The sequence below is a fragment of the Rhinatrema bivittatum genome, chromosome 7 (assembly GCF_901001135.1).
Source record: "Rhinatrema bivittatum chromosome 7, aRhiBiv1.1, whole genome shotgun sequence".
Taxonomy (NCBI): Eukaryota; Metazoa; Chordata; class Amphibia; order Gymnophiona; family Rhinatrematidae; genus Rhinatrema; species Rhinatrema bivittatum.
This window is the reverse complement of record NC_042621.1, coordinates 120,349,451-120,376,392: the sequence shown is the minus strand read 5'-3', so window position 1 is coordinate 120,376,392 and position 26,942 is coordinate 120,349,451. Positions and strand designations below refer to the sequence as shown.

Sequence of the window (26,942 nt, the reverse complement as noted above, 5' to 3'; positions counted from 1 at the left end):
TCAATATTGAAAAAAATGTGCCTTGCTGGGCCAAGCAGCCCCGTTCCCCCACCTCTTCAAATCCTCATGAGTCCTGTTAAAAAAGAAAAGCTGGAGGGGCTGCCTTCGGCCTCTTACTCTCCTTGATTAAGACAACTTCTCCCTCCCACCCAGCTGGGACTGAGTGAAACCCCTTTCTATGTGCAAATGGCGAAATGTTGGGATCCCAGCAGCTTCCAGTGTTGCTGTCAGAAGAATCTCTTACACCAGTGAACCATGAAAAAGATGACCAGAGTGATTCGGGGTATGTATGTTACTCAGAAGTAACTTAATGCCATGTACTTGACCTGCTATCCAAAGAAACCATCCCTGAGTGTCTTTAATTACTCCTTCACTCACAAAAGTTAAAATTTTGTTTATAAATATAGCTAACCCTTCTTTTTCTCCAAGAGTATGACAACTATTCGCATATCACAACCCAATCTGTTTTCAATTTTGCATGCTCACCATTCTCTAAATTTATTCCTGTAAAAACTCAATTGGTATTTTTAACTTCTTTTAAGTAAATAAGTATTTTCTTCCTTTTAAGTGAGGAATGAATGCCATTCACATTCCCAAGAACCAAATGTCACATTATTAACTAATTTATTCGCCATAAGTAAAAGAGTGCCTCTAATACTTAATAGACTTACCTTGAACACAACTATAGCCAGTGCCTCTCAGCCTAAACCACTGCTCTGCCCATACTGCATAGTGATCCTGTGAGGAGCTCCCACTGGGATATGCCTATCAATCAATTGAATCATTCTCGCTTTTATAATCATATCAAACAACTCCTAATTTTTATCCTTGGTCTCACAATTCCAAATCATTAAATATTTGAGCATGCTACACCAATACCTCTTAATCCAGATGTAACCTCAGTTTTTGAAGTCTTCACTCCTATAGAAATAACCGCCAGTTCTTATTTACTTAACCCTATTCTGTAGACGTAAACTTTTCATGAAGACTGTAATCTGTAAGCACCTGTATTTATTATAAGAATTTGTATTTACTATTTATATTTATTATTTAGCTATTAACATTGTTCTGTTACCACTCGGTACTATTTCTCTCCTTTACCTCAAACTCTAAGTTCCTACTAAGTTAGCCATGTTATTTATACCCAATCGTTGGATGTAATTGTATATTTGTTTAATTGTTCAATCTGTTTGATGTAATTTTCTGTTCCTTGTTCTGTGTAAACCGAAGTGGTATGCACTAGTGCATGAACTCCGGTATATAAAAGCCTTTAAATAAATAAAATAAATAAATTTGAATTTATAATATGAATATAAAGCACACTCACACATCACATTCACACCTTTCAACCCTAAACTCCAATCACTATAATCCTTTTCCAAATAATTCTAAGTGTCCTAGATTGGCCACAGGATGCTGTACTTGATGGATCATTGGTCTGACCCAGCAAGGCCCTTATGTTATTTGTCTTCCCCCATTGCTAAGAAGGAATCTTTGCATCAGTTTATCCTTCTGATAAAATCCACTTCATGAACATCTGCTTCTTGTCCTTTTTCTACTGATCCCATAGCCTAATGAAGTTGAAACTAGGACTAAGAACAGACCCCTGCTTCTCATACTAGCTAAAGTGAGAAACTGCAAGAGGATCTTGCGAGATTGGGAGACTGGGCTTCCAAATGGCAAATATTTAAATGTGGACAAGTGCAAATTGATGCACGAAGGGAAAAGCAACCCAAATTATAGCTTGACAATGCAAGCTCCAACATTGGGAGTCACCACCCAGGAAAAGAACCCGCCTTCCTGGTAACAGAAAGAAGCATCTCCCTCAGAATATCATAGACAGGTACTACCAAGACAATCTTCAGAGGATTGAGAAACTGGAGGAAGTCTAGCATCTTTGCCCTAGGCGCTTTCTCCTTTTTCAACTGAAAAAGAATATCCTTAGACATTCTTTTAACAAAGTTGGCAAAGGAAAGGCCCTCTGGTGCGGACTTTCTTCTTTTCTGTGAAGGAGAGAGGTCCAAGGGGAGAGACATGTGGACTCTTCCTGGTCAGAGAAGTCCTCGGATCCATATTTGTACTCCCATGAATGCTCAGACTCCAATTCCCATCCTTGGGCTGGCAAGGTAGCCTAAGACTGCACTTGTCGAGAACTCCAGATCCTTGAAAGGCCTTCAACTAGCTGAGGGCAGGTGGGGGTCTAGATCCCAATGTAACCTGATGCCTCAGGAGAGTCTCCTCTCCCAATGCACTGGAAACAGAAATCAGATTGGATTGCACTGATGTTGATGCCCCTCTAAGCACATCACTGATGAAATTGCTGCTGGTGCTCCAAGACCTTCTAGGATGGATTGGACATCTGTTTGCACTGTCATCAATGCTTGACAAATGGAGGCCCATTGCCTCCTGGATTTTTCTGTTCAGTACCTCCTTAAAGGCAGCCAATGCTAGATCTGCATGGGAAGCAGGAGGAAAGATTACATCTTCCTGAGTCACCTCTGGTATGGCTGTGACCTAGGCCCTTGGGAGGGTGAGCTGCCCTCTCTCTTTAGGGATACTTGAGAAGATTTATCACCATTGCCAGTATCTCCCTGCTTTTGACATTGCGTATCAATTAGGACTGATGCCAATGCTTCTTTGCCTTTGCTCAGTACTTCACATCGGTATTTCTTGATATTGAAGCCAATGAAGTGGAATCCCTTGCTTTCATCAGGTAGGCAGAGAAAGACCATGGACTATTTTCCTGGCCCCTAACAATGCTTGAGTTTATTGAAATGTAATGCTTCCTTGATCTATCACCAGCATCTGTGCAGCTCCTGGACTTTTCACTGCTAATAAAGATGGCCCAGATATATCTGTCCCAAAAAGCTACTTCATGTGCTCCAAACAGGACCAACAGCCTCTGGGAGTCATCTCCTCACATGTGGTGATGTGGTCGGCCCCCAGGCAAAGCACCTGTCTGTCCTGGGGATCAGTGAGAGATGTAGTGTGTTCACACTAGGGGCACTTGGCGAAGCTGCAGGTTTTCTCCTTGAGGGATATTGGGTGAAAAATAGCCACTGCAAAATCAAATGACTTGATTTTGAAGCACAAACCTGACCAATACTGCTTTATCAACCAAAACTGATGCAATATGCAGCCGCACAAAATATTAAGCTCAAAGAAAATGCCTAAGACTTAACATAGGACAAGGAGAGGCTGCAGAGAGAGAGAGAGGCCATACAAACAAAAACACAAAATTTTAGCAATAAAAAATAACTCACTGCCCATTGTTGAGCTCTGTGGAAAAAGAGAAATTAAGTGGGATAATGTAAGATGGCCCGCACATGCTCAAGAGAACATACAGAAAGCTCCGGAAGATATAGAATCATTGTACCATCTGAGCTCCATTGGATGACATCTTTCACTTGTGAGCACAGAATACCTTGCTTGTCCTCCGAGAATAAACAATTATCCAGGTATACAAAAAAGAACTTGAAAACATTATTGAAATGAAAATATTTAAAAACTGGAAGATTTGCTGTATAAAAAAAATATACCACTATTTAATTAGCCAATGAGCAGTAAAAATATCCAGGGAAAGTTACACATATAACTTGTCCTGGATATTCAGCTGAACTTATGTGGACAAGTCTGCTGCTGAATATACTCAGATAAACTTATGTGCATAAATTTATCTGGGTTTAGTTAGGACAGCTATTTTTCAACCAGAGTGATGCACATAACTTTAACTGGAGATCTCTAAATATGTCTGCTCACCAGCTAAAGTTTATCCCCAATTCAGAATGCCTCCACTGATGCCCCTTTTTGTCTGGATAATTTTTGTGCACAGAAAATGTATGCGGTCAGCAAGGATATAATTTTAAAATTCAGCTTCTGTATGCATAACTCAAAAAAATCACACACATACACAAAGGCTTTGAATATCGACCTCAAAGTTTTCTGTGCATTTTAACTAATATAAAACTTATGTAAATGCTGAACTATGCTGAATTTTCTAATCTTTGATGCAGAACTTAACCTCAAGTTGCTGCAAATAAATACAAAAGAAAACCTTGAGCATATTTCATGTATATATACCATATATCTCATTTCAATATGGTAACAAATTCATAGATAATTATTTGTGATGTCTTCCACAATAAAAGGAAAATGACATGCAATTCTACTTCTCTGTCAGATGAAACCCACTATTTCTGGCTTAGGGAAGTGGGAAGCCAATGATCAGCATTACTTGGGAGGAAGCTGAAATGGACTCTGCTCATTAAGATTCTGCGCAATGTCCAGAAGGCTCTTCTATTTATTTTACGTTTGTTAATTTGTCTCAAATGGGGAATCAAGGAACAATCTGAAGCTGAAAACAAATCAAAATCAAAGCTGCAGCTTACTGCTGCACTTTTCTTTAATTACAGAGACTAATGGACTATAAAATAAATAAATAAAAGTGTGCCAGATATGCTGACCTGCTCTCTAATGAAAGTGTTCCCATCAGAAATACTTTACGCTTCCAAGGCAAATCGTTTTGGTAAACATACTGATATATTCCAGAAAGAGATGTACTGGCAGAGGTGTGTGTGTGACTCAATACTAAAATAGCAGAAACTGTGCAGTTGAGGTGCATTCATAGAGCTGCGTATGGCTGTCAGCAGTAGAATAGCATGGGGTGCTGGGGGGCACATGAAACGTGTGAGATAGGGGTCACTAGGTTTTTTTTTTATCTGTGGCCCAAATTTCAAAGAAATTGGACAAACAGTTCAAAAGTTATTGAGGGAAGTAGACAGGTACAATCTTACAAAGCCAGTTGCCCTACAGGAAGTTAGACTAATAAATGAAATGAACCATAAAGATCAGGACTCAGGCGCATCACAGTGAAAGTTAATCTTACCTGCTAGTTTCCTTTCCTTGAGTTCTGCCAGATCAGTCCAGGTAAGTGGGTTATGCTCCCTGATTGAGGCAGTGAACAACTGGTTTGCTCATATCATATATAGCAGGGGTCAGGAACCTTTTTGGCTGAGAGAGCCATAAACGCCACATATTTTAAAATGTAATTCCATGAGAGCCATACAAGGGGGGTCATTTTCAAAGGAGTTACGCATGTAAATGTGACATACTATCGTAGCAATTTTCAAAAGCTATTTACTCGAGTAAAGTGCACTTACTTGAGTAAATCCTATGGACAATTCAATGGCATATATTGTAGCAATTTTGAAAAGCCCACTTACTTGAGTAAAGTGTATTTACTCGAGCAAAACCAGTTTTGCTCGAGTAAATGCTTTTGAAAATCTGGCCCAATATGTTTAAAACTAAATACAAGTAAATGTGTGCATTTTATGTAAGATCACACTTTTAAAGTACAATAAGTCTCTGAAAATATTACACCAGGCCTTAAGACACCAATACATCTCCTATTAGGAAAACGGACCAAGTCAGGCTGCTATAGAGTCCTACACAGAAACTACACGCCAGCAGAAAACCTCACCTGAATCACGTGCTGTCCCTCACCTAACATAGAATAAAGAGACCAAAATGCATAACAAGAAGCATGCAGAAAAAACTGAATTGGAAACTGCAACAAGCCAGAGTCTCTGTATGCAGTGTAACAAAGGAAAAAAGAAACATCACCCATCTTTATAAAACAAATCAAGAAATATAAAATCACCAGCAGTAAAACTGTACTAACAAAAAGAACATATTTCGAAACAGCTGATGAGTGGAATATCCAATAATTAAAAACTCATATAAAACATTTCCAGATACCAACAAAATATTTCAAAATAGCAGACACAAAGACCCAGTAATGAAAAATAATAAGGATACAAACATTTTTTTGCTCTGCATGCCTGGGAACGTTTGATATCCAGGTGTCCTGAGATTGTTCTGAATTAGCAGGAGGTGGGGTGGTTTGCTTGGAACTTTCTCCTCTCTCAGTCACATACCAGCACTCTCTCTCACACTGGCTCTCAATGACACACCTATACACACATGCTCTCAGTACTCACATATACACATGTTTTTTCTCTCTCACTTATATAGGCTCTTAATTACACATTTACACACATGCTGTCTATCTTATTTTATTTATTTATTTATTTATTTATTGTTTTTATATACCGGCAATCATGAGAACATATCTTGCTGGTTTACATGAAACGGGAGTGCATTAAATACATCAACTAGAACTGTGGTGACCGAAGGAGCAGTTACAAATAACAAGGGTAGCAGAACTTGGATAAGAAGGAAGAGATAGGAAAGAATAAACGGTTAAACGGTATACAAATAAATTAAATGCTATGTATAAATGGCATGATTAATGGCTGAATATTTTGAAGTCCTTGGTTTGTGTCTATGACTTGTGATATTAGATTGTGTCTGGGAAAGCTTGCTTGAATAACCAAGTCTTAAGTCTTTTCCTAAAAGTTAAGAGGCAGGGTTCCAGTCTGAGATCTGTAGGAATGGAATTCCACAGAGAAGGGCCAGCTGTGGAGGCAGCACGATCTCTTAGAGTGATGTGTCTGGTCATTTTCGCAGGGGGAACTTTGAGGGCGCCTCGGTAAACATTTCTGGTAGGTCTTGTCGCGTTGTATACTTGGAGGGGGATTTGTAGATCGAGGGAGATGCGTTGATGAATAGTTTTGAAGATGACACATATGGCTTTATACATGATGAAGTGGACGGGTAACCAATGTAACTCTTTCAGAATGGGAGATATGTGGTCTCTCTTTCTTGCACCTGTTAGTAATCGGGCTGCTGAATTTTGAACCATCTGTAGTGGTTTGGAAGAGGATGAGGGCAGACCTAGCAATAGGGAATTGCAGTAGTCTAATTTTGCAAAAATGACTGCTTGGATGATCGTTCTGAAGTCTTGAGCATGGAAAAGAGGACTTATCCTCTTCAGAACCTGGAGTTTATAGAAGCAGTCTTTTCATGCTTACACACACACACAGGCTTTCAATCACATAAATACATGCTGTCTTTTTCTCTCACACACAGACTCTCATTCACATGATTACAAACATGTCCTCTCTTTCTCTCATTTACACACAGGTTCTCAATCACATGCTCCCTCACCTAAATCAGCTCTCAATCACACACAGACACACATGATCTCTCTCTTACTTATACACACAGGCTCTTAATCATACATACACATGATTTCTCTCACACACAAAGGATCTTAATCATACACACATACTCTTTCACACAAACAGGTTTTCAATCACAAACTTACACATACAGGTTCCCAATGGTAAACTTACATTCATGCTCTCTCTCTCTCACAGGCAGGCTCTCAATCACAGACATACTCTCTTTCACATGTACAGGCTCTCAATCATTCACATACATGCAATCTCTCTCTCTCACACACACACACACACACACAGGCCCCCAGGCTCTCAATCATTCACATACATGCAATCACACACACACACACACACACACACACACACACAGGCCCCCGCGGCCCGGAAGAGGAGAGTATCGGGTGCCTGTGTGGCAAGAAGAGGCCACGCTAGTGCGCTCGGCATCGGCCCGAAGAAAAGAAGACTGCAGCGCGGCTCGGAGGAAAATGAAGAGCTTCAACCGCGGCCGATGGGACTCCGCCTCCGCGAGGGCTGAAAATGAAGAGGTTAGCGTTGGGAGGAGGCTGCTGCTGCCGCGAGTTCCCGGGGTGGGGGAGAGAGAGAGTGCTCGCTCATTCACTCTCTCTCTCCCCCACCCCCACCCCGGCAACTCGCGGCAGCAGCAGCCTCCTCCCAACGCTAACCTCTTCATTTTCAGCCCTCGCGGAGGCGGAGTCCCATCGGCCGCAGTTGAAGCTCTTCATTTTCCTCCGAGCCGCGCTGCAGTCTTCTTTTCTTCGGGCCGATGCCGAGCGCACTAGCGTGGCCTCTTCTTGCCGCGCAGGCACCCGATACTCTCCACTTCCTCTTCCGGATGGCTGCGGGGGGGGGGGGGGGGCGGGCGGGAAGAAGAGAGCATGCCGGTGCTGCTGACTCCAGCTGTCCTGCCGCGATCCGCCCGGGCTGACAGCATTTTAAGCCCGGGCGGAGGAGGACCGGGGAGCAGCTGGGTCAGCGGGAAAGTGTGGCGACACTTGTCTGCGAGCCAGATGCAGCCCTCAAAAGAGCCATATCTGGCTCGCGAGCCATGGGTTCCCGACCCCTGATATATAGGGTCCTGCGCTTACCTCAGCCTGCCAGTAGTTTTTGTAACAAGCTACACTTCATCACCCAGAGGGCTTTGTAGACAGAAAAAAACCGCAATGATTCCCTCAAATTGTGAGAGATAGCTAACAAGGCCCCATTACTATAAACTATAAAAATTATAGACATACAGGTGTATTCAGCAATACCAGAGTCCATACAACTGCACAGAAAGGACAAACAGAGAAAACAGAGGCAACCAACCAATAGTCTGGAACAGGGGCAGATTGCAGGAAAATGTCAGCCTGGGGGATTTTTTCAAAACCGGCCCAAGGGGTATCTGACTTCCTTGTGCACTCTCTCTGCAGCACATGCATCAACACGCCAAGTCTACTCTGAAACCAGGCAGAATTAAGCCCAGATATCTCCAAAATAAATTTCACATGTTTCCTAAATAACTAGAAATAGAGCATACTCTACACCAGCAGTGAGTAAACAAAGCTGTAGACCCCCATTCCATCCATGCAAATTGGTTGGGGCCACCCCACAAGTCTGCTTAGCAGAATAGCTCACCTCAAGTCACATATGTGGAACACAGACAGATCCTCACCAAATACAAAATGAAGAGATAAATTATAAATAGAAAAATGCAGACAAAAATTAAACTTGAAACCGCAACAAGCCAGACTCTGTATGGAATGGAAAAACAAATATCATTCCTCACTAAACATCAAACAATAATATGAAGAAATATAAAAGCATCAATCATAATAGTACTTAGCAGGATAAGCAGGACTTATGTGATTAAGCAGCGGCTGTTGAATATGTGCTTACATTTAGTGGCTACTGCTTAGCCACATAAGTCCCTCAGATGGCTACAAAGTTGGCTGCATAAGTTGTGGGCAGGCAATAGGGGGAGCAACTTAGCCACATAACTTATGCAACTAAGTAGCAATATTCGGTCATAGTCACCAGCTACATTAAACAGTTATTTATTTATTTTATTTATTTATTTATTTTCTTTTATATACTGACATTCGATCGAAATATCACATCGGTTTACAGGAAACTCAGAAATAGGGGGGTTGGTCCGCCCTATTTTACATTATAACATGGTATATTAACTATTTAACATTATAACATGGAAACAATATACACAATAACATGGTAAACATTTCATTATGTCTTAAGTAATAAGAGTGGTTAAAAATTTGAAGAGAAGAAGGCGGTATAAATAGTTTAACATAAATAGTCGATATATACAGGTTTCAGGAATGCTAGGAGGCTAGAAGGTGGGCAAAGGGTAGGGTGGGATGTGGGGTGAGTAGGGTCATGGGGCAGGGTGGGGGGGAGAAGGGTCAGGAGTGGGGGGGAGGTGATTAGGGTCAGGGGAGTGGGGTCAGGGGGGAGGGGGGTGTGTGGGTGGGTCCGAAGGGGAGGAGGGATGCAGTCAGGAAGGGTGAGGTGCGTTCGGGCAGGTTAAGAGTCTGGTGGGAAGGCTTTTATAAACAGCCATTTTTTTTAGCTGTTTTTTAAAGACTTGTGATGAGGGTTCATTTCTGAGCTGGGGTGGGAGGGAATTCCACAGGGTGGGACCCGCTATAGATATGGCTCGTTTGCGGGTTGCGTTGAGGTGTGCAGTTTTGCAATTGGGGACAGAGAGAAGGCCAGTGTTGGAGGACCTGAGATTTCTTTGTGTGGGGTATGGGCGAATTGCGGTGTTTAGCCAGTTCATTTCGTTGTTGTTTATTTTTTTGTGTATGAGGGTGAGGGTTTTATATTGGATTCTTTGTGTGATGGGGAGCCAGTGGAGTTCTTTGAGAGTGGGTGTGATATGGGAGGATTTTCTGCTGTTAGTGATGATTCTGGCGGCAGCGTTTTGTAGAACTTGGAGGGGTTTGATGTGGATTTCTGGGAGGCCAAGGAGGAGGGAGTTGCAATAGTCGAGTTTTGAGAAAATAATTGATTGAAGGACTGTTCGGAAATCGTGCGCTTGGAGTAGGGGTTTAAGTTTTTTCAGTGTTTGAAGCTTGAAGAATCCATCCTTAATTGTATTGGAGATGTGGCGTTTGAGGTTAAGTTGGTTGTCAATGGTTACGCCTAGGTTTCTTGTGGCTGGCATGAGTGAGCTTCCTGGGATGTTTGGGACCGCTGGGTTGTTTGAGTTTCCTGAGTAGTTTGGGGGGGGTGATGTTGAGGGGAGATGTGGGACGGTCATCGTGGATGTGAAGGATTTCTGTTTTGGATTGGTTGAGGCAGAGAGATAGTTGAGATAGCAGGTGGGATAGTTTTGAGCTGAGTTTGCTCCATCTTTCCATGGTGTGTTCAATGGACTTGCTTATGGGGAGTAATATTTGTATGTCGTCTGCATAAACAAAGTAGGTGAGGTTTGCATCTGAGAGGTATTTGCAGAGAGGAAGGAGGTATATGTTGAAGAGGGTTGAGGATAGAGAAGATCCTTGAGGAACACCATGTAAAGCCTGTTGCTAATTTATTGTTGATTGTAAACCGCGGTGATGTATCTTCTTACGTACCGCGGTATATAAAAATCTCTAAATAAATAAATAAATAAACAAATATTTACAGTGTGCTGAATGATCGGTAATGATAGCTATGGCAGATCGATGGTTTAGGGAAAGGCCTGTTTAAATAACCAAGTCTTAAGCCTTTTTCTAAATGTCAACAGGCACACACACAGACACACTCTCTCATATACACAAGCAGGCTTTCACATACATATGCAGACTCTCTCTCAATACTACATGCAGTCTTTCTCTCATGCACACATGCAGGCGTGAGAGAGAGAGAGAGCCCACGCATGCAGGCGTGAGAGAGAGAGAGAGAGCCCATATTCAGGCTCTCTCTCTCTTTCATGCACACATGCAGGCTCACGCTCATGCCCATATTCAGGCTCGCTTTCTCTTTCATGCACACATGCAGGCTCACTCTCATGTCCCTAATCAGGCACTCTCTCTCTTTCAGGCACACATGCAGGCTCACTCTCATGTCCATATTCAGGCTCTCTCTTTCATGCACACGTGCAGGCTCACTCTCATGCCCATATTCAGGCTCTATCTCTCTTTCATGCACACATGCAAGCTCACTCTCATGTCCTTAATCAGGCTCGCTCTCTCTTTCATGCACACATGCAGGCTCACTCTCATGCCCTTATTCAGGCTCTCTCTCTCTTTCATGCACACATGCAGGCTCACTCTCATTTCCATATTCAGGCTCTCTCTCTCTTTCATGCACACATGCAGGCTCACTCTCATGCCCTTATTTAGGCTCTCTCTCTCTTTCATGCACACATGCAGGCTCACTCTCATGCCCATATTCCGGCTCTCTCTCTCTTTCATGCACACATGCAGGCTCACTCTCATGCCCATATTCCGGCTCTCTTTCTCTCATGCACACATGCAGGCTCACTCTCATGCCCTTATTCAGGCGCTCTCTCTCTCTTTCATGCACACATGCAGGCTCACTCTCATGCCCATATTCAGGCTCTATCTCTCTTTCATGCACACATGCAGGCTCACTCTCATGCCCTTATTCAGGCGCTCTCTCTCTTTCAGGCACACATGCAGGCTCGCTCTCATGCCCTTATTCAGGCTCTCTCTCTCTTTCATGCACACATGCAGGCTCACTCTCATGCCCATATTCAGGCTCTCTCTCTCTTTCATGTACACATGCAGGCTCCCTCTCATGCCCATATTCAGACTCTCTCTCTCTTTCTTGCACACTCACTCATATGCCCATATTCAGGCTCTCTCTCTCTTTCATGCACACATGCAGGCTCCCTCTCATGCCCATATTCAGGCTCTCTCTCTCTCTTTCATGCACACATGCAGGCTCATTCTCATGCCAATATTCAGGCTCTCTCTCTCTCTTTCATGCACACATGCAGGCTCACTCTCATGCCCATATTCAGGCTCTCTCTCTCTCTTTCATGCACACATGCAGGCTCACTCTCATGCCCATATTCAGGCTCTCTCTCTCTTTCATGCACACATGCAGGCTCACTCTTATGCCCCTATTCAGGCTCTCTCTCTCTTTCTTGCACACATGCAGGCTCACTCTCATGCCCATATTCAGGCTCTCTCTCTCTCTTTCATGCACACATGCAGGCTCACTCTCATGCCCATATTCAGGCTCTCTCTCTCTTTCATGCACACATGCAGGCTCACTCATATGCCCATATTCAGGCTCGCTCTCTCTTTCATGCACACATGCAGGCTCACTCTCATGCCCATAATCAGGCTCTCTCTCTCTTTCATGCACACATGCAGGCTCACTCGCATGCACTCTTGCAGGCTCTCTCTTTCATACACACATGCTGGTGCTTTCTCTCATACACATACACCTCTAGGTCATCCTCCTTTCTTCTGGGCCTTGGCCGTGCCTGACCTTCTCATTTACTGCTGGAGGGGAAGTAGAAGGAAGTGATCCTGCAATTGCCAGATGCGTCCTTCTACTGAGGCTGAAGGCCTTTCTTTGGGCCGCATCAGATAGGGCTCCATTGCGGCCCTGCGAGACCTTCCTCGGGCCGCTTAGGGTGTTGCGGCCCTGCAAAAGAACTTGTTCCATGGCTTCATCTCAGCAGGAGCTTAGATGAAGGCTACAAGACCAGTGCGACTGGCCCCCTGGGAGATGCCCGTTCCCCTGATAGGGGGAAAGGGGCAGAGTCGATACACCAAAGTGATCCATCAATGTCACAACTCCAATACCTCCAGCTTCCAACTATCAGTGAATGCTGTAATAGGCACTGGCAGAAAGTGAGATACCTCAACTGTTCATGAAGAAGGAAAGAAAGTGGAAAGAGAAAAGGAAAATTGGTTCTTACTTGCTAATTTTCATTCTTGTAGTACCACAGATCAGTCCAGATTCCTGGGTTTTGCCTCCCTTCCAGCAGATGGAGACAGAGAAATGTTTGCCAACACTGCCACATAACCTGGAGTGCCATCTGCAGTCCCTTAGTATTGAGAAGTACCCAAGCCAAGATACAAACTAACAACAACCATATATTAACAACCCCTTGAACAAGCAGAAGGAAGTGGATACTTATAACCTATCTTAGGAACAATTAAAACTTGAGGAACTAACAAAGAAGGGGTCTGTTGTTTCCACCAAAGTGCCAGAGAGCATCCCAGGCCCGCACTATTTCCCTCGACACCACCACAACTGTCCCCGAGAGGCAAGGAGAACAACATTTGTCCTGAGAAAGCCGCGCACGCGCATCACTGCACACCATGCAGCTGGAGCTGCACGGCATGCTGTCAGGGTGCCGAGACCGAGAATGCAGTCAGTCGTCTGAGAAGCACCAAAATGAAGAGCCGGAGCTGCTTAGTCCCCCGTAAGGTTTAATCACCGCCCACCTTCCGTGCTGATCAAATGGGAAAAATAAAACAACAAAACTGTTTTTTGGTTTGTTTTTTTTAACTTTACCAGAAAAGACAAAAACAGAACAGAAAACACTTCCCTGCAACTGAAGAATGGCAGCAGGTTCTGCACGTCCTCCTGAGGGAGAAGAAACTGGTTCCACAAGCTTTCCGCCCCTGGTGATGAGGTACTGAGCAAGAAAAGAGTCCCCAACCCCCTGCTTGTCCACCTCAAAACCAGGAGGGATGGCCCTACCAGGACCTCCTGGGAGGCAAACTCAGAGAGTCTAAATTTTTCTCTTTTCCTCTTCTTTTTTTTTTTTTTTTTAAGCTAGTCTCAGATTGCAGGTTTTGCACTTCCACCATCTGCTGGAGACAGAGAAATACTGAGGGACTGCAGGTGGCACTCCGGGTTACGTGGCAGCATCAGCGTCAGCGAAGTTTTCTCTGTCTCCATCTGCTGGAAGGGAGGCAAACCCAGGAGTCTGGACTGATCTGGGTACGTACAGGGAACCAATAAATATTCTGTAGTGCATATTGGTAATCCAAATGAAAAAAAGACTGGAGAACCCAGAGAGACATGCATGAGTGGCTCTGTTTCAAATAAAGCTTCTGCATGAATAAGACATAGATGTTTCCACAGTGCCCCAAGTTTTTAAGGCTAGAAATTTCCATGGTATACTGAACAAATCAAAGAAATTAAACGAAGCCTTACAAAGAAAGAAAAAGAATGGAAAAATAACAAAACTTCAGAGAATTTAACAAAGTATAGAAAACAACTAGCATACTATAAAAAAACAATTTTAGACACCAAAAAAAATACTACAGCTCAAAAATAGAAAAATTTTCAAATAACGCTAGAACGCTATTTAACATAGTAAAAAACCTAACAAGTGACAATACAAACCACCACTTAACCCTACAAGAGAACCAATGCAATGAGGTAGCTCAATTCTTTAAAGAAAAAATTGAGAACCTGAGAAAAAAAATCCCAAACACTACAAAACAAGAGATTAAGATGCCCACTAGAGATGTTAATAACTGGTCAGAATTTGAAGAGGTATCACATGTTGAAGTCAAGAAAATAAGTCAAATGAACCCTGCCACCCACGTAATTGACACCATTCCCATTACAGAACTAAAAAAACTAGCTAACACAATAACCCCAACTCTAACTAAGATTATCAACCTCTGACTAGACGAAGGAGTAATGCCGGATACTCTGAAAGGAGCCATAATCAAACCAATAACTAAGAAAAAGAACCTCGACCCCCTAAATCTCAATAACTATAGACCAGTTTCAAACTTACCCCTATTAGCCAAACTAATTGAAAAAACAGTACAAAAACAATTGTCAAACCACATGGAAAGTAACAACATATTATACCCAACACAACATGGGTTTCGCAAACACTACAGTACTGAAACTCTGCTATTAGCTTTATCAGATAATATCTTAAGAGGTTTTGATACAAGAACACACTACATTCTGATTCTATTACATCTCTCCGCAGCATTTGACACGGTAAACCACAAAATACTACTCAAAAGTCTGAAAGAAATAGGACTCACTAATAAAACAATAAAATGGTTTGAGGCCTACTTAAACAATAGATGTTTTCAAGTACAGATCAAAAATACACTCTCAGACAAAGTCACACTGCTAACCGGTGTACCACAGGGATCAGCCCTGTCGGCACTCTCTTTAACATTTATCTCCTCCCGGTATGTCACCTACTAGCGGGACTTGGAATAATACATTACATATACGCAGATGATATACAGCTACTGCTACCCATTGAAAACACCATTGAAGAAACAATGAAGCTTGCCAATATGTATCTTGAAATAATCAAACAACTCCTAAATCAGATGGAACTAGTAATAAACATCGACAAAACGGAATTCTTACACCTTGAACGTAAAAACATACACCACATACAACCAACATCCACAACCAAAAATACTCAAGCTGCTATGCTAGCAACAAAAGTACAGAATCTAGGCGTAATAATTGACCTTGAGCTAAACATGAAACAACACATTTCATTGAAAATAAAAGAAGGATACGCGAAACTAATGATCCTGAGGAGACTTAAACCTCTACTAACACTAAACAATTTACGCACAGTTCTACAGGCAATGATATTCGCAAGCACTGATTACTGTAACTCCCTACTATTAGGACTACCACAATCTACGATTCGGCCACTGCAATTATTACAAAACTCAGCTGCTAGAATACTGACTGGCAAAAAAAAAAAAAAATGACCACATTACAGGAACACTCGCCGAATTACACTGGCTTCCAATTGAACAAATAATACAATATAAGGCTTTATGTATAATTCATAAATGAATCCAAAATGAAAAAAGCTGACTAGCTAAACACTGTACTGCGCGATCATGTCCCGCAAAGAAACCTGAGATCTGCTAATAAGGCTCTACTAACTGTCCCCTCTGTCAAAACAGCACGCCTCACGCATGTAAGGGAAAGAGCACTATCACTGGCTGGCCCAGTGCTATGAACACCATGCCACTCGAAATAAGGCTGCAGAGAAATTTGAAAATATTCAAAACAAATCTGAAAACCTGGCTCTTTAAACAAGCTTTTTATAAAGATAAAGAGAAGGAGAAAAACATATGATTGATAAGGACGCACCAAACTAGAAGTTGTTACTTGTAACATACTAATGCTTATTAATGTTAAATACAAACCGTCTAATATGTTCCTAACATACAAACTTAACTTACACACATAGTTTATTGTATTAAATTGTTACCGTACTATGATGGCACATGATTAAGTTGTAAGCTATACCACTCATTTTTTCATTATCGTGCCTTACTGTAAACCGTGGTGATGGTTATCTAACTTAACGACGGTATAGAAGAGGTTTTAAACAAATAAATAAATAAACAAACAATTATACTAGCACAGTGGCTAGCAATTGGCAGATCAGAAGCTCATGGGAGGCCTGCAAGTGGATAAAAAGCTGCAGTACAAAAATTAAGTCAGATCCTTTCTTTGCTGCTGCTTAGAAGTAAATTATCAGCTTTATTTATTGCATAATTTGCTGATGCATAATCACCTGTAAAAACAATTGTTGACCTAGGGATTTTAATCCTGTTGGCTAGTAAGAGATGTCTCCTTCAGACCTGGTTCAGTAAGGGAACCTACATATATCACCCAGGTAGTTCACCCTGGAGGAATGGAGAAAACAGCAAAAATAAAACAGGCATGTTTACCTCTTCCTGACCAACTATCTCCACTGCCGTGCTATACTGGCAGTCAGTGCACTGATATAGTCACCATCAGTGCATTTCTATATTGTCAGTTGACATCAGTATTGACCATCAATGTATTTCCATACTGGCTGTTATCAGAACACTGTTATACTGACCTTCAGTTTATTACTGTAGCAACATGAGCACTCTTCTATACTGACCTTTAGTATATTCCGGGCATTAAAGGACTCCCTTTCCCGGGGTCCTGGTTTCCCTGAGGCTGTGCTGCTCCTTTCTTCAGCTGCACAAAATAGAAGGAGGCAAAAATGACATATCCAACTCTCTCACCCTCAAACAGCTCTTCAAGGGGGATCTTTTCTGTTACATAATCTGATAGGCACAGGGAGAAACAATTTCTATTAATCAAAAACAAAGCAAGAAAAATGTCATAAAGTCCCAAGTTCTTTAACAGCAGCTTTTCCTAATGTTGCTAATGTCCATGCTGGACCACAGGAGAGGAATTCACCATATGTTATGATCAAAGCAGAATTGTTTATAATACAGCACACCTTTAAAATAAATTTTAAAACTTTTAGATTCTAATTTTTATTTCATTCCTGAAATTAGTGTTTAAACTATTTACAAGTTTCTTCTACTAGGCTGGCCCAGTGGTTAAGTGGCAGTGTTGTGTACCTCCATGCAGAAAACCCAGGTTCTAGCTTCAGCTCCCCAGGCTGCCTGATGTTGGGGAATGCTGCAGAGACAGTATTGTCAACCCCTGGGGGAAAAGGAATCTCAGCTATCAGTCAACAGAGATATCTACTGGCCTGAATTAGGAACATAGGGGCCAATGCAAAAAAAGGGCGCTGAAAGCGGGTGCTGAGTGTTCAGTGCCCGATTTCCTAACACACAACCAGGCACCTCTCCTGGGGGCGCGATGCAATATTTAAATTAGGGCTCGCACTGTCAAGGAGGAAATAGAGGCGACTGCGCACCCCTAGCGCCTCCTTGACAGCGTGCGCCCGAGACAGGTCCGCTGTCTGCGGCTGTCCGCCGGTTAGGAAAACGGACGCTGACCTAAAAGGGGATTGGTCCTTTTACTGACAAATGTCAGTGAAAAGGACCAATGGGCAATTAGTGAATGAGTGAATAAATTAATATTAAGGGTCCGACACTTTAATATTGATTTATCAATCTTTCTGACCTACCCTAAGCTCCTTCAGGGGGAGAGAGTTTAGGGCAGGTCAGACATGGCACACTGTCGAGGAGGGAGATTTTTTTTCTTAACTCTCTTTTGTTCCTCCGACTTAATATCGCCATGATATTAAGTTGGAGGAAGTTCAAAAAAGCAGTATTTTCTGCTTTTCTGTACAATTTTTTGGGGCAGACATTAATTTCTGAGCGCAAAAATGTGCGTATTGAATGCACATTTTTTTTTTCCATCAGGAGTGAATAACTAATAGCCTCATTCAAATGCATTTGCATGTGATGAGCGCTATTAAATTTCCTGGAGCGTTGGACGTGCATTGTGGAGGCGCTAATCCCCTTATTGCATAAGGGGATTTGGTTGCGCCTACACAACCCACGTCGGCCGAGTGCACTGTATTGCATCGGCCCCATAGACTGTGAAACCAATGATAAAACATAAGGGGAGGGGGGGGGGGCTGCTGAGTGTTGGATTAAGTACGGGAACTTGTATGTTTATCTACCCAAGATGGTGCAGAATCAAAGAGGAAGAAAACAAAAACTGTGTCACAGCCGTGCAAGCAGATTTAGGTAGCCACCAGATTAGGGGCAGGTTATAGCTAACCCCGGAGCAGGAGCAGCACAGGAGTCAGGAGTAGGGTAGGATATAGGAAATCCCCAGGCAGGAACAGCACAGGGCTCATGGGCAGGGCAAAGCAGGGTCTCCTGCCTGATCAGCCACCTCCCCTTTGGGTTGAGCTTGCAGGTTCTGGTGGTCAGCAGGACTTAGCTGGAGGTGTACTGGAATACAGGGCAGAGCAAGCCACTCAATAAGGCTGGGCAGGTTACCTTGTCCACAAAACAATTAGCAAATATTGGAATAACAGGAACAGCACTTTCGTGGTTCAAATCATTCTTAGGGAACAGAAAATACAAAGTTAAACTACACAACAAAGAATCTCAGCACTACTCTTCCTCTTCAGGAGTTCCACAGGGCTCCTCCCTCTCACCAACGCTCTTTAATATCTACCTGCTCCCGCTTTGCCAACTTCTAAACAAGTTAAACCTTAAACACTATCTATATGCAGATGACGTCCAGATAGTCATCCCCATCAAAGAATCCTATACTAAAACTCTTGAATTCTGGGAATCCTGTCTTCAAAAAATTGACGGACTCCTCTCCAACCTAAATCTAATACTAAACGCTTCAAAAAGCGAACTCCTCCTAATCTCCTCTGAAAACAGTAGCATCTACACAAATCCACCACCCAACCTACAAACTCCACAAGTAAGAAACCTGGGAGCTATCTTTGATAACAGGCTAAACCTAAAATCATTCATAAATCAAACTACTAAGGACTGCTTCTATAAACTCCAAGTCTTAAGAAGAATAAGACCACTGTTTCACTTTCAAGACTACAGATCAATTCTTCAATCAATAATCTTTGCTAAACTAGATTACTGCAACTCTTTACTATTAGGTCTTCCCTCTTCTCACACTAAACCCCTTCAGATGGTTCAAAACACGGCTGCAAGAATATTAACAAACACTCGGAGAAGAGACCACATATCACCAATCCTCAAAGACCTGCACTGGCTACCAATTCACTACAGAATCTTATATAAGTCCATAACCATTATTTACAAAATCATACATCAACACTCTCAGCTCAACCTTCAAATTCCTCTCAAAAAATTCACTTCCAACAGACCAATCAGAGAGTCCTACAGAGAATCCCTACAAGTACCACATTCCAAAACCATGCGGCACATAACCACCAGAGACAGGGCTTTTTCCACCGCAGGACCAACACTGTGGAACACCGTCCCACCAGATTTGCGACAGGAACCCTGCCTCCCCACATTTAGGAAAAGACTCAAAACGAGGCTATTCATGAAAGCATTCCCTGACCTAAACTGAACCTTAATCCGTCTTTGACTAGTCACTTAGACTCTGCCTTAACATGGCAATTAACTCCACAGTATCAGGGCAATTCATTATTGACTCTATTGCACTGATAGGCATTTATGTACTCTCTATTTAAACCCCAGCTTCTTCCTTCTGTTCCAAGTTATATTACTCCCTTGTTTTATTGTAACTGCAACACTTAACTTTCACTTGTTTAATGTTTACTATTTACTATCACCATTATTATCTATGTTATTTAATGTTATTTATAACCTCTTGTTCTACACTTGTTAATTGTAAACCGACATGATGCGATATATATTGTGAATGCCGGTATAGAAAAACTTAAAATAAATAAATAAATAAATAAGGGGCAAGGAGTGCATCAGCAGAACAGAGAAACAAGCGAGCAAAGCAGAGCAAGAGATAAGCGGGCAAGACAGAGCAGGACAACACAAAGCACATGGCAAGACAAGGACAGGACCTAACAGGGTACAAGGCAAACCAGGAACCAGACAAACAAGGACAAGGATAAAGCAAAAGGGCCACTGGGAGGCCACACAGGAACAGAGCTAAGGAACAGTGCTAGGGAGACCACAGAAAAAAGCAGAGAAACTCTAAGATGAGGCATGGAGCAGTAAGTGAGGCAGGCTTCTAACGTATGGAAGTGCTGTGTCATGAGCCTTCTAGACAAGCCTGTGCAGTTCAGACTGCAGCCCACTGAGGGCCCCTGCAGGCAGGAGGGCTGCACAGCTGCCAAGATTGTTACAAACTGACTTAGATTAAGGAGTGATGACCTACAAGTGTTCACTGTGCCTCGCAGCTGAATATATCCTTAGCAGTATAGACTGGAATAAGTGAGCAGACTGGATGGGCCAACTGGTCTCTATCTGCCAACATCTACTATGTTATTATTGTAATCCTTTGACAGGAGATGGGTTCTAATCCCTGCCTGAGTTACTGGGTTCTTTAGTAGTCTCGATCTAACAGATGATGTAATGGACTAGCCATTTGTTCGCTCAATCATTCATTGTTAAGGGGATTGGCAATACTCCAATATAAAGCTCAGACCTTGTGATTACATACAGTGAAATAGTTCTTTTTCTCTACCTGGCAGAGTTCACTTTCAGCCAAAAATGTCAGATTGCAACTTTAGTAGGGGGTTCCATCAGGTCTGTTTATTTACAGGAACAAAGATAGTGACAGTCCTATCTACAGGCAGATCACAATGAATGAAAATTATACCTTTTCAAATAAGGTGGTATCAGCATAACATACACAGTTCTGGCAGCAATGATTCTGGCTGAAGTTAGCACGTCTCTCCTATGACTGACTAGGAGAGTACAACCAAGGGGCTGATGCAATACCAAGCTCCTAAACTTTATTCAGTTCAAATGTGACGTAGGTCTTTCTCACAGTTCTCTCAATTATCACAAACCATGGGAAAGACATTCTGAATTGTGCTGCATTTTCCTCCCAGCTTGCCCTTAGAACATAGACAGGTAGATTTTAAAAGTGTTGCTCATGCAAAAATGGGCCCATACATGTGTATGTGGGCCGTATGCGAGCAAATCGAATTTTAAGATGCCAGGAAATTCGTGCATACAGAATAAGGAAGCAGAAAAGGGGCGCGAGGTTGAACATGCCCCTGAACACTGATGGGGGGGGGGGGGAGGGGGGGAGAGAGAGACAGACAGACAGAGGGGAACTTTCAACTCAGGGTGGGTTTAGGGGGGGTGGTGTTACATTGGTCTACCTAGGGTGCAAGGGTCTGTAGACCCTTGTAACACCATCCCCCCCAAATGACCCTGAATTGAAAGTGCCCCTCTTACAGTGGGAGATATATGGCATGTCAGATTGTCTCTAACAGTCTCTCTCTCCCCCCCCCTCCCTCACCCCCACATATGGTCACTTGTGCGAGTACATATGTAAAGGCTGCACACATAGGCATGGCAGGGATATTTTAAATGATTCATGTGTACTTGCATGCACGATATAAAATTAAGCATATCTCAGCTCACGTGCCCACCTGGCTCCTAGTCTTACCTGCAAGACTAGGAGCTGGGTGGAAAACTGAGGTTCTCCTTGAGATCTCCTTGATGCTCACTCAGTAAGATGTTATTCCTTCAGTTTTCTACTGCAGACTGTTACAGAGAACTCAACCCAGAGTCCTCTACAGAGCTTACACAAAACATAATGGGTTTCAAATCAGTTTCACCATACATACTTCATTACCAGGTCAGGCCCAAAAATATATGGGAACATCTGGTTACACTGTGCCATGAGGCTATACCATGAAACTGAGGAAGGATGTTTTACAGCAGGTGGAATATGATGATAGGAAATAAATACAAGGAATAACAATGGATAAAAAATGTATACCTAAAAGTGCATAATACCATTGCTAAAACTTCAACAATTCTATTTAATATTTCTTATTCTTTGTTTACTTTTTTGGGGGCACTCATATATGCACTCAGATCTTTTAGAGTAGAAACATGCTCTTTCTAATGCCACACAACATTAACATATAATCATGATGTGGCAAACAGGGGTTTTGCATCCTATGAGGTTTATTATTCTGTCTGTGACACTTTTCCCCAGAGAGCTCATTTCCTCCGTGCTGCCCTGCAGGTGGTTTTTGACCACTGCACTGTAGTTCAAACAGAGGTTTTAGATGCTGCCTTGATTTAGCAGGAAGTTTGAACAGCATACACATCCCAGCATCCCTAAGGATATGTAAAACCAAAACACCCTGCAGTGCGACTGGCCAGAAAACTATTACTAGTCAGAAAGCTATTGGTCAGGGACTAACTGTGTGCACTGATTGGCCCTGAAGACAGAGAACTTGCCCTGAAGGTTCTGGAATTCTCCAGTCTCAGCTGGGAGTACAGAGGGAGCAGATCTCAGTGCTGAGGCTCTGTTCAGCTCTTGTGTACAGCCTTTTTCCTGACCTCCTCAGCCATTAAATAAGTAGTGAAAAGTGTTTAGATAATTTTTGTAGTTCAATCCTTGCTCTTTTACCTGTTCCTATTTGCAAATTTAATGTTTTTTCTGTTAATGTTTTTACTTTTTGTTAATAAATTATTAGTTTGGGTTTTTTTTAGCACTGCCTCTCTTGGACTAACAATCCCAATATTGTGTGTATTTGGTCTGTTGGTGTTTTTTTTAGGAACTATGTGACCCTTGGGTTGTATGGGGTCCCAGTGTCCCTAGAAACCATGTAGGGATAGCTTGCAGGTGGAAAACTTGCCCAGAGGAAAGCAGGAACCCAGTTGGTGGGTGGGAGGTTGCCAGTGTAGGAGCATGTGCGCAAGTGCAGGCAGGGCTACGCAGTGGTTGGCAGGACCCTCTGAGTGGCCCATAGGATTATCCTGAATGGTGTTAGGGGTAGAGCTGAGGCATTAAGTGACAGATGGCCCCTCTCTATGTGACTTATTTTTAGAAAAAGTAAAGCATGGTTATAATGAATAACCTATGTGCAACATTTAAAAACACCTCTCAAAGTAGCCGCAACAAATGAAGAAATTACTTACCTGATAATTTTTTTTTCATTAGTGTAGACAGATGGACTCAGGACCAATGGGTTTATGATCCCCTGCCAGCAGATGGAGATGGAGCAAGCTGTCGTCACAATATATATAACCCTGCAATGACCCCAGCCTGCCAGTATTCTCTTCAAAAGCAACTGTGGACAGACCAGCAAAAAACATGATTAAAAACATGATTAAAATACAGTAATCAGAACTGTACTCAACCAACCATAAACACTGAACTGGCATAAGATTCTACGATAGGTATCTCAAACTAGGGACTGGATGAACACTTTCAGTAATCCCTTGGGACCCAGAGCACCACAGGAGGATAAACTCGTAGCGGCCAACGGCAGGAAGTTGAATCCATCTGTCTACATTAAGGAAAACAAAATTACTAGGTAAGTAATTTCTCCATTTCCTAGCATGTAGACAGATGGACTAAGGACCAATGGGATGTATCACAGCTACTCCCCAACAGGGTGGGAGGCTGCCCATGGTCCAGTCAATACTGCATATGCAAAGGCTGCTTCCTCCTGTGCCTGCATATCCAGACAATAAAACCTGGAAAAAAGTGTGTAAGGAGGACCATGTCGTAGCTTGGCAGATATCAACGGGAGACAACAAACTAACCTCCGCCCATGACAATGCCTGAGCCCTAGTGGAATGAGCCCTAACCTGAGTAGGCAATGGCTTTCCAGCATCCACATACGTGGCCGTGACCAACTCCTTAATCCAACGAGCTATGGTAGCCTACAAAGTTGGAACGCCTTGCTTACTCCTATCATGGAGAACAAACAGGTGATCCATCTTTCGAAATGACTCACAGACCTCCAGATACTGCAAGACAAGATGCTTAACATCCAAGGAGCACAAAAGGCAAAACTCCTCTGCATCCCTGACCTTATCCAGGAATAGCAAGGAAATGGATTGATTCAAATGAAAGTCCAAGACTACCTTGGGCAAGAAGGATAGAACAGTACGCAGCTGAAATGCCCCCGGAGTCATCTGAAGGAATGGCTCCCAGCAAGACAAGGCCTGCAGCTCAGAAATCCAACATGCAGAACATTTAGCCACCAGAAACACAGTCTACAGAGTCAACAACCATAAGGAAGGGCTATGCAGTGGTCGGAACCTAAGGCCCACCAAAAGGTCCAGCACCAAATTAAGACTCCACAATGGAACCAGTAACCTCAAGGGAGGCCTAAGGTGCTTCACTCCCTTCAAAAAATGGACCACATCAGGATGAGATGACAAGGAAACACCATTCACCAGGTCTTTGAAACAGGCAAGAGCCGCAATCTGCACCTTCAAGGAATTAAGGGCCAAGCCTTTATTTAATCCATCTTGCAAAAAATCCAGAATGAGAAGGATCTTAACTGAATGAGGAAGAATAGCCTGCTCCTCACACTAGGCCTCAAAAACTCTCCAAACCCGCACAAAAGCCAAGGAAGTGGAGAACTTGCTAGCGTGGAGTAAAGTGGCAATCACCGTAGAGGAACAGCCACGCTTTAACAGGCAAGCCCTCTCAAAGGCCAAACCATAAGAAAGAACCGAGTTGGATCCTCATGAAGAACTGGTCCCTGCTGAAGCAGATACATGTGTAGTGGAAGATGAATGGGGGCCTCTACCAGGAGACATTGCAAATCTGCATACCACGGACATCTGAGCCAATCCGGCACAACCAGGAGTACTAGCCCCCTGTGGCCTTCGATCTTGCAAATTATCCTGCTCAGCAAGGGCCATGGAGGAAAGGCATAAAGCAATCTGACTTCTGGCTAGACGTGTACGAAAGCGTCTATTCCCAGGGACCACGGATCTCTCCTGCGACTGTAGACGTGAGGAACCTTTGCATTTCGAGAAGTCGCCAGCAGTTCTAGGAATGGAAGGCCCCAACAATCCACAATCAGCTGAAATGCCTTGGCTGACAACACCCACTCTCCTGGGTCCAGACTCTCCCTGCTGAGAAAGTCCGCTCTTACGTTGTCTTTTCCTGCCATGTGAGAGGCCGAGATCATCTGCAGATGATCTTCCGCCCATTCCATCAGTTGGTCTATTTCCTGTGACTCTTGCTGATTCTTGGTTCCTCCCTGGCAATTGATATAGGCCACCATAGTCGCATTCTCTGACATCACGCAAACCGCTTGATTCCGCAGTCTATGGGCTGAACTGCACGCATGCCAGCCCCATATCTACCATCTAGTCTACCAGAGTTTCATCAATTAAAAAAACAATTTAATCTAGGGTAAGAATGATAAACCATGGAGTAAAAAAGAATAATTTTCTGCTGTTGGATATTTTAGGCACCAGATATCAACCAAACCCCTGTCAGTTAGCATGTTTTTAAGCATGACCCGTGGGACACAGGAACCCATCATCTCCCTCTTGAAATTATCCAGATAAGGATAGCATGTGAGAGTTAAGTTTCCGCCTACAATGAGGTGACCCTCTGCCCAGTCAGATAACATCTCTGAAATCTTATCCAAAATGGGACCCTGGCCCATATTGGGAGCATAAATGTTCATCAGGGAATAAAGTTTTTTTATTCAAAACCGATTTGACCCTGATATATCTCTCCTCTGTCTCTCTCAAGATCACCTTCACATTCACTACTAGATATCTTGAGAATAAAATGCCCACACCACAATGTTTATGTCTGACGCCGAAGCCAAGTATTGCTGGGGAAACAGCTTGGAGCATAGCACCCCCTCATTGTACCTCTTAAGGTGGGTCTCCTGACAAAATATAACGGAAGCCTTTAAATTATCTGCTTCCTGAAAAACAAGCGCCTTTTATCAGGGGAATTCAACAAAATAATTTTCAATGTGTCCATTGTAAAGATATTCTCCCCAACCTAGCACACATACCTATCTTCAAGGGTCCATCCCCACTTCTCCCAAGGGAGACCCATCTTCTAAAAATACCCCACAACAGAATAATGCTTGAATAATAAATCTCCCATTCCTGCGCATCCCTGAAAACCTCTCCCCTTCCTGGCATAAATCCTCCCCCTCACCCCTCCCAACCCCAGCATCATACCACCAACTCTTGCAATGGGTTTCTCCTCTATGAGGAATGATGTCATCTCATATCTTAGTAAAAATCTTAAACATACAGAAAGATTCCCCATATAACACCACAGCCACACAAAAGAAATATAGGGCTCTGTGAAGCTGCAGGACAGTCATATGCCCCATGGAATAACCAATGGCTTAAGCCCAGAGAATTCAAGCTGGAGCCTCTTGAGTAGATGGTAAAGAAGAGAAGGAATCCCTGGCTTGGCACTTCAACTGCCTTCCTCCATTTGCCAAATGCTGCCATCTGGAGGGCACTGCTCCTACATGAGCATTCAGTGTCTCCCAACCCCTGGCTGGGGTCTTTGGAATTTACATCCTGGTGGCTTTCATAACCTCTACTGCCTCAGGCACCAATCTTATCTTCAATGTGACTCCCTTGATGGTGAAACTGAGGCCAAACGAAAACAGCCAACAGTATTTCCAATTACGCAAAACAGAGAAGACTTCTTGATCTCTCCTTTTGCATATAATTATTAGAGACAAGTCTGAAA

The 26,942-nt window shown here is 43.0% G+C and overlaps 1 protein-coding gene across 4 annotated transcripts in view; it reads right to left on the bottom strand.

The window, feature by feature from the left end:
* ASCC1 (activating signal cointegrator 1 complex subunit 1) overlaps positions 1 to 26,942 on the bottom strand; it is a 185,382-nt gene that overhangs the window by 81,033 nt on the left and 77,407 nt on the right. For 3 of the 4 annotated variants that reach the window (XM_029609028.1, XM_029609030.1, XM_029609032.1), the window contains one exon: positions 16,969 to 17,048. In XM_029609028.1, coding sequence (XP_029464888.1) covers positions 16,969 to 17,048 — 80 coding nt within the window. Of the gene's footprint in view, positions 1 to 16,621; positions 16,724 to 16,968; positions 17,049 to 26,942 lie in introns of those variants that run through there. The other variant, XM_029609031.1, reaches the window with a different exon arrangement.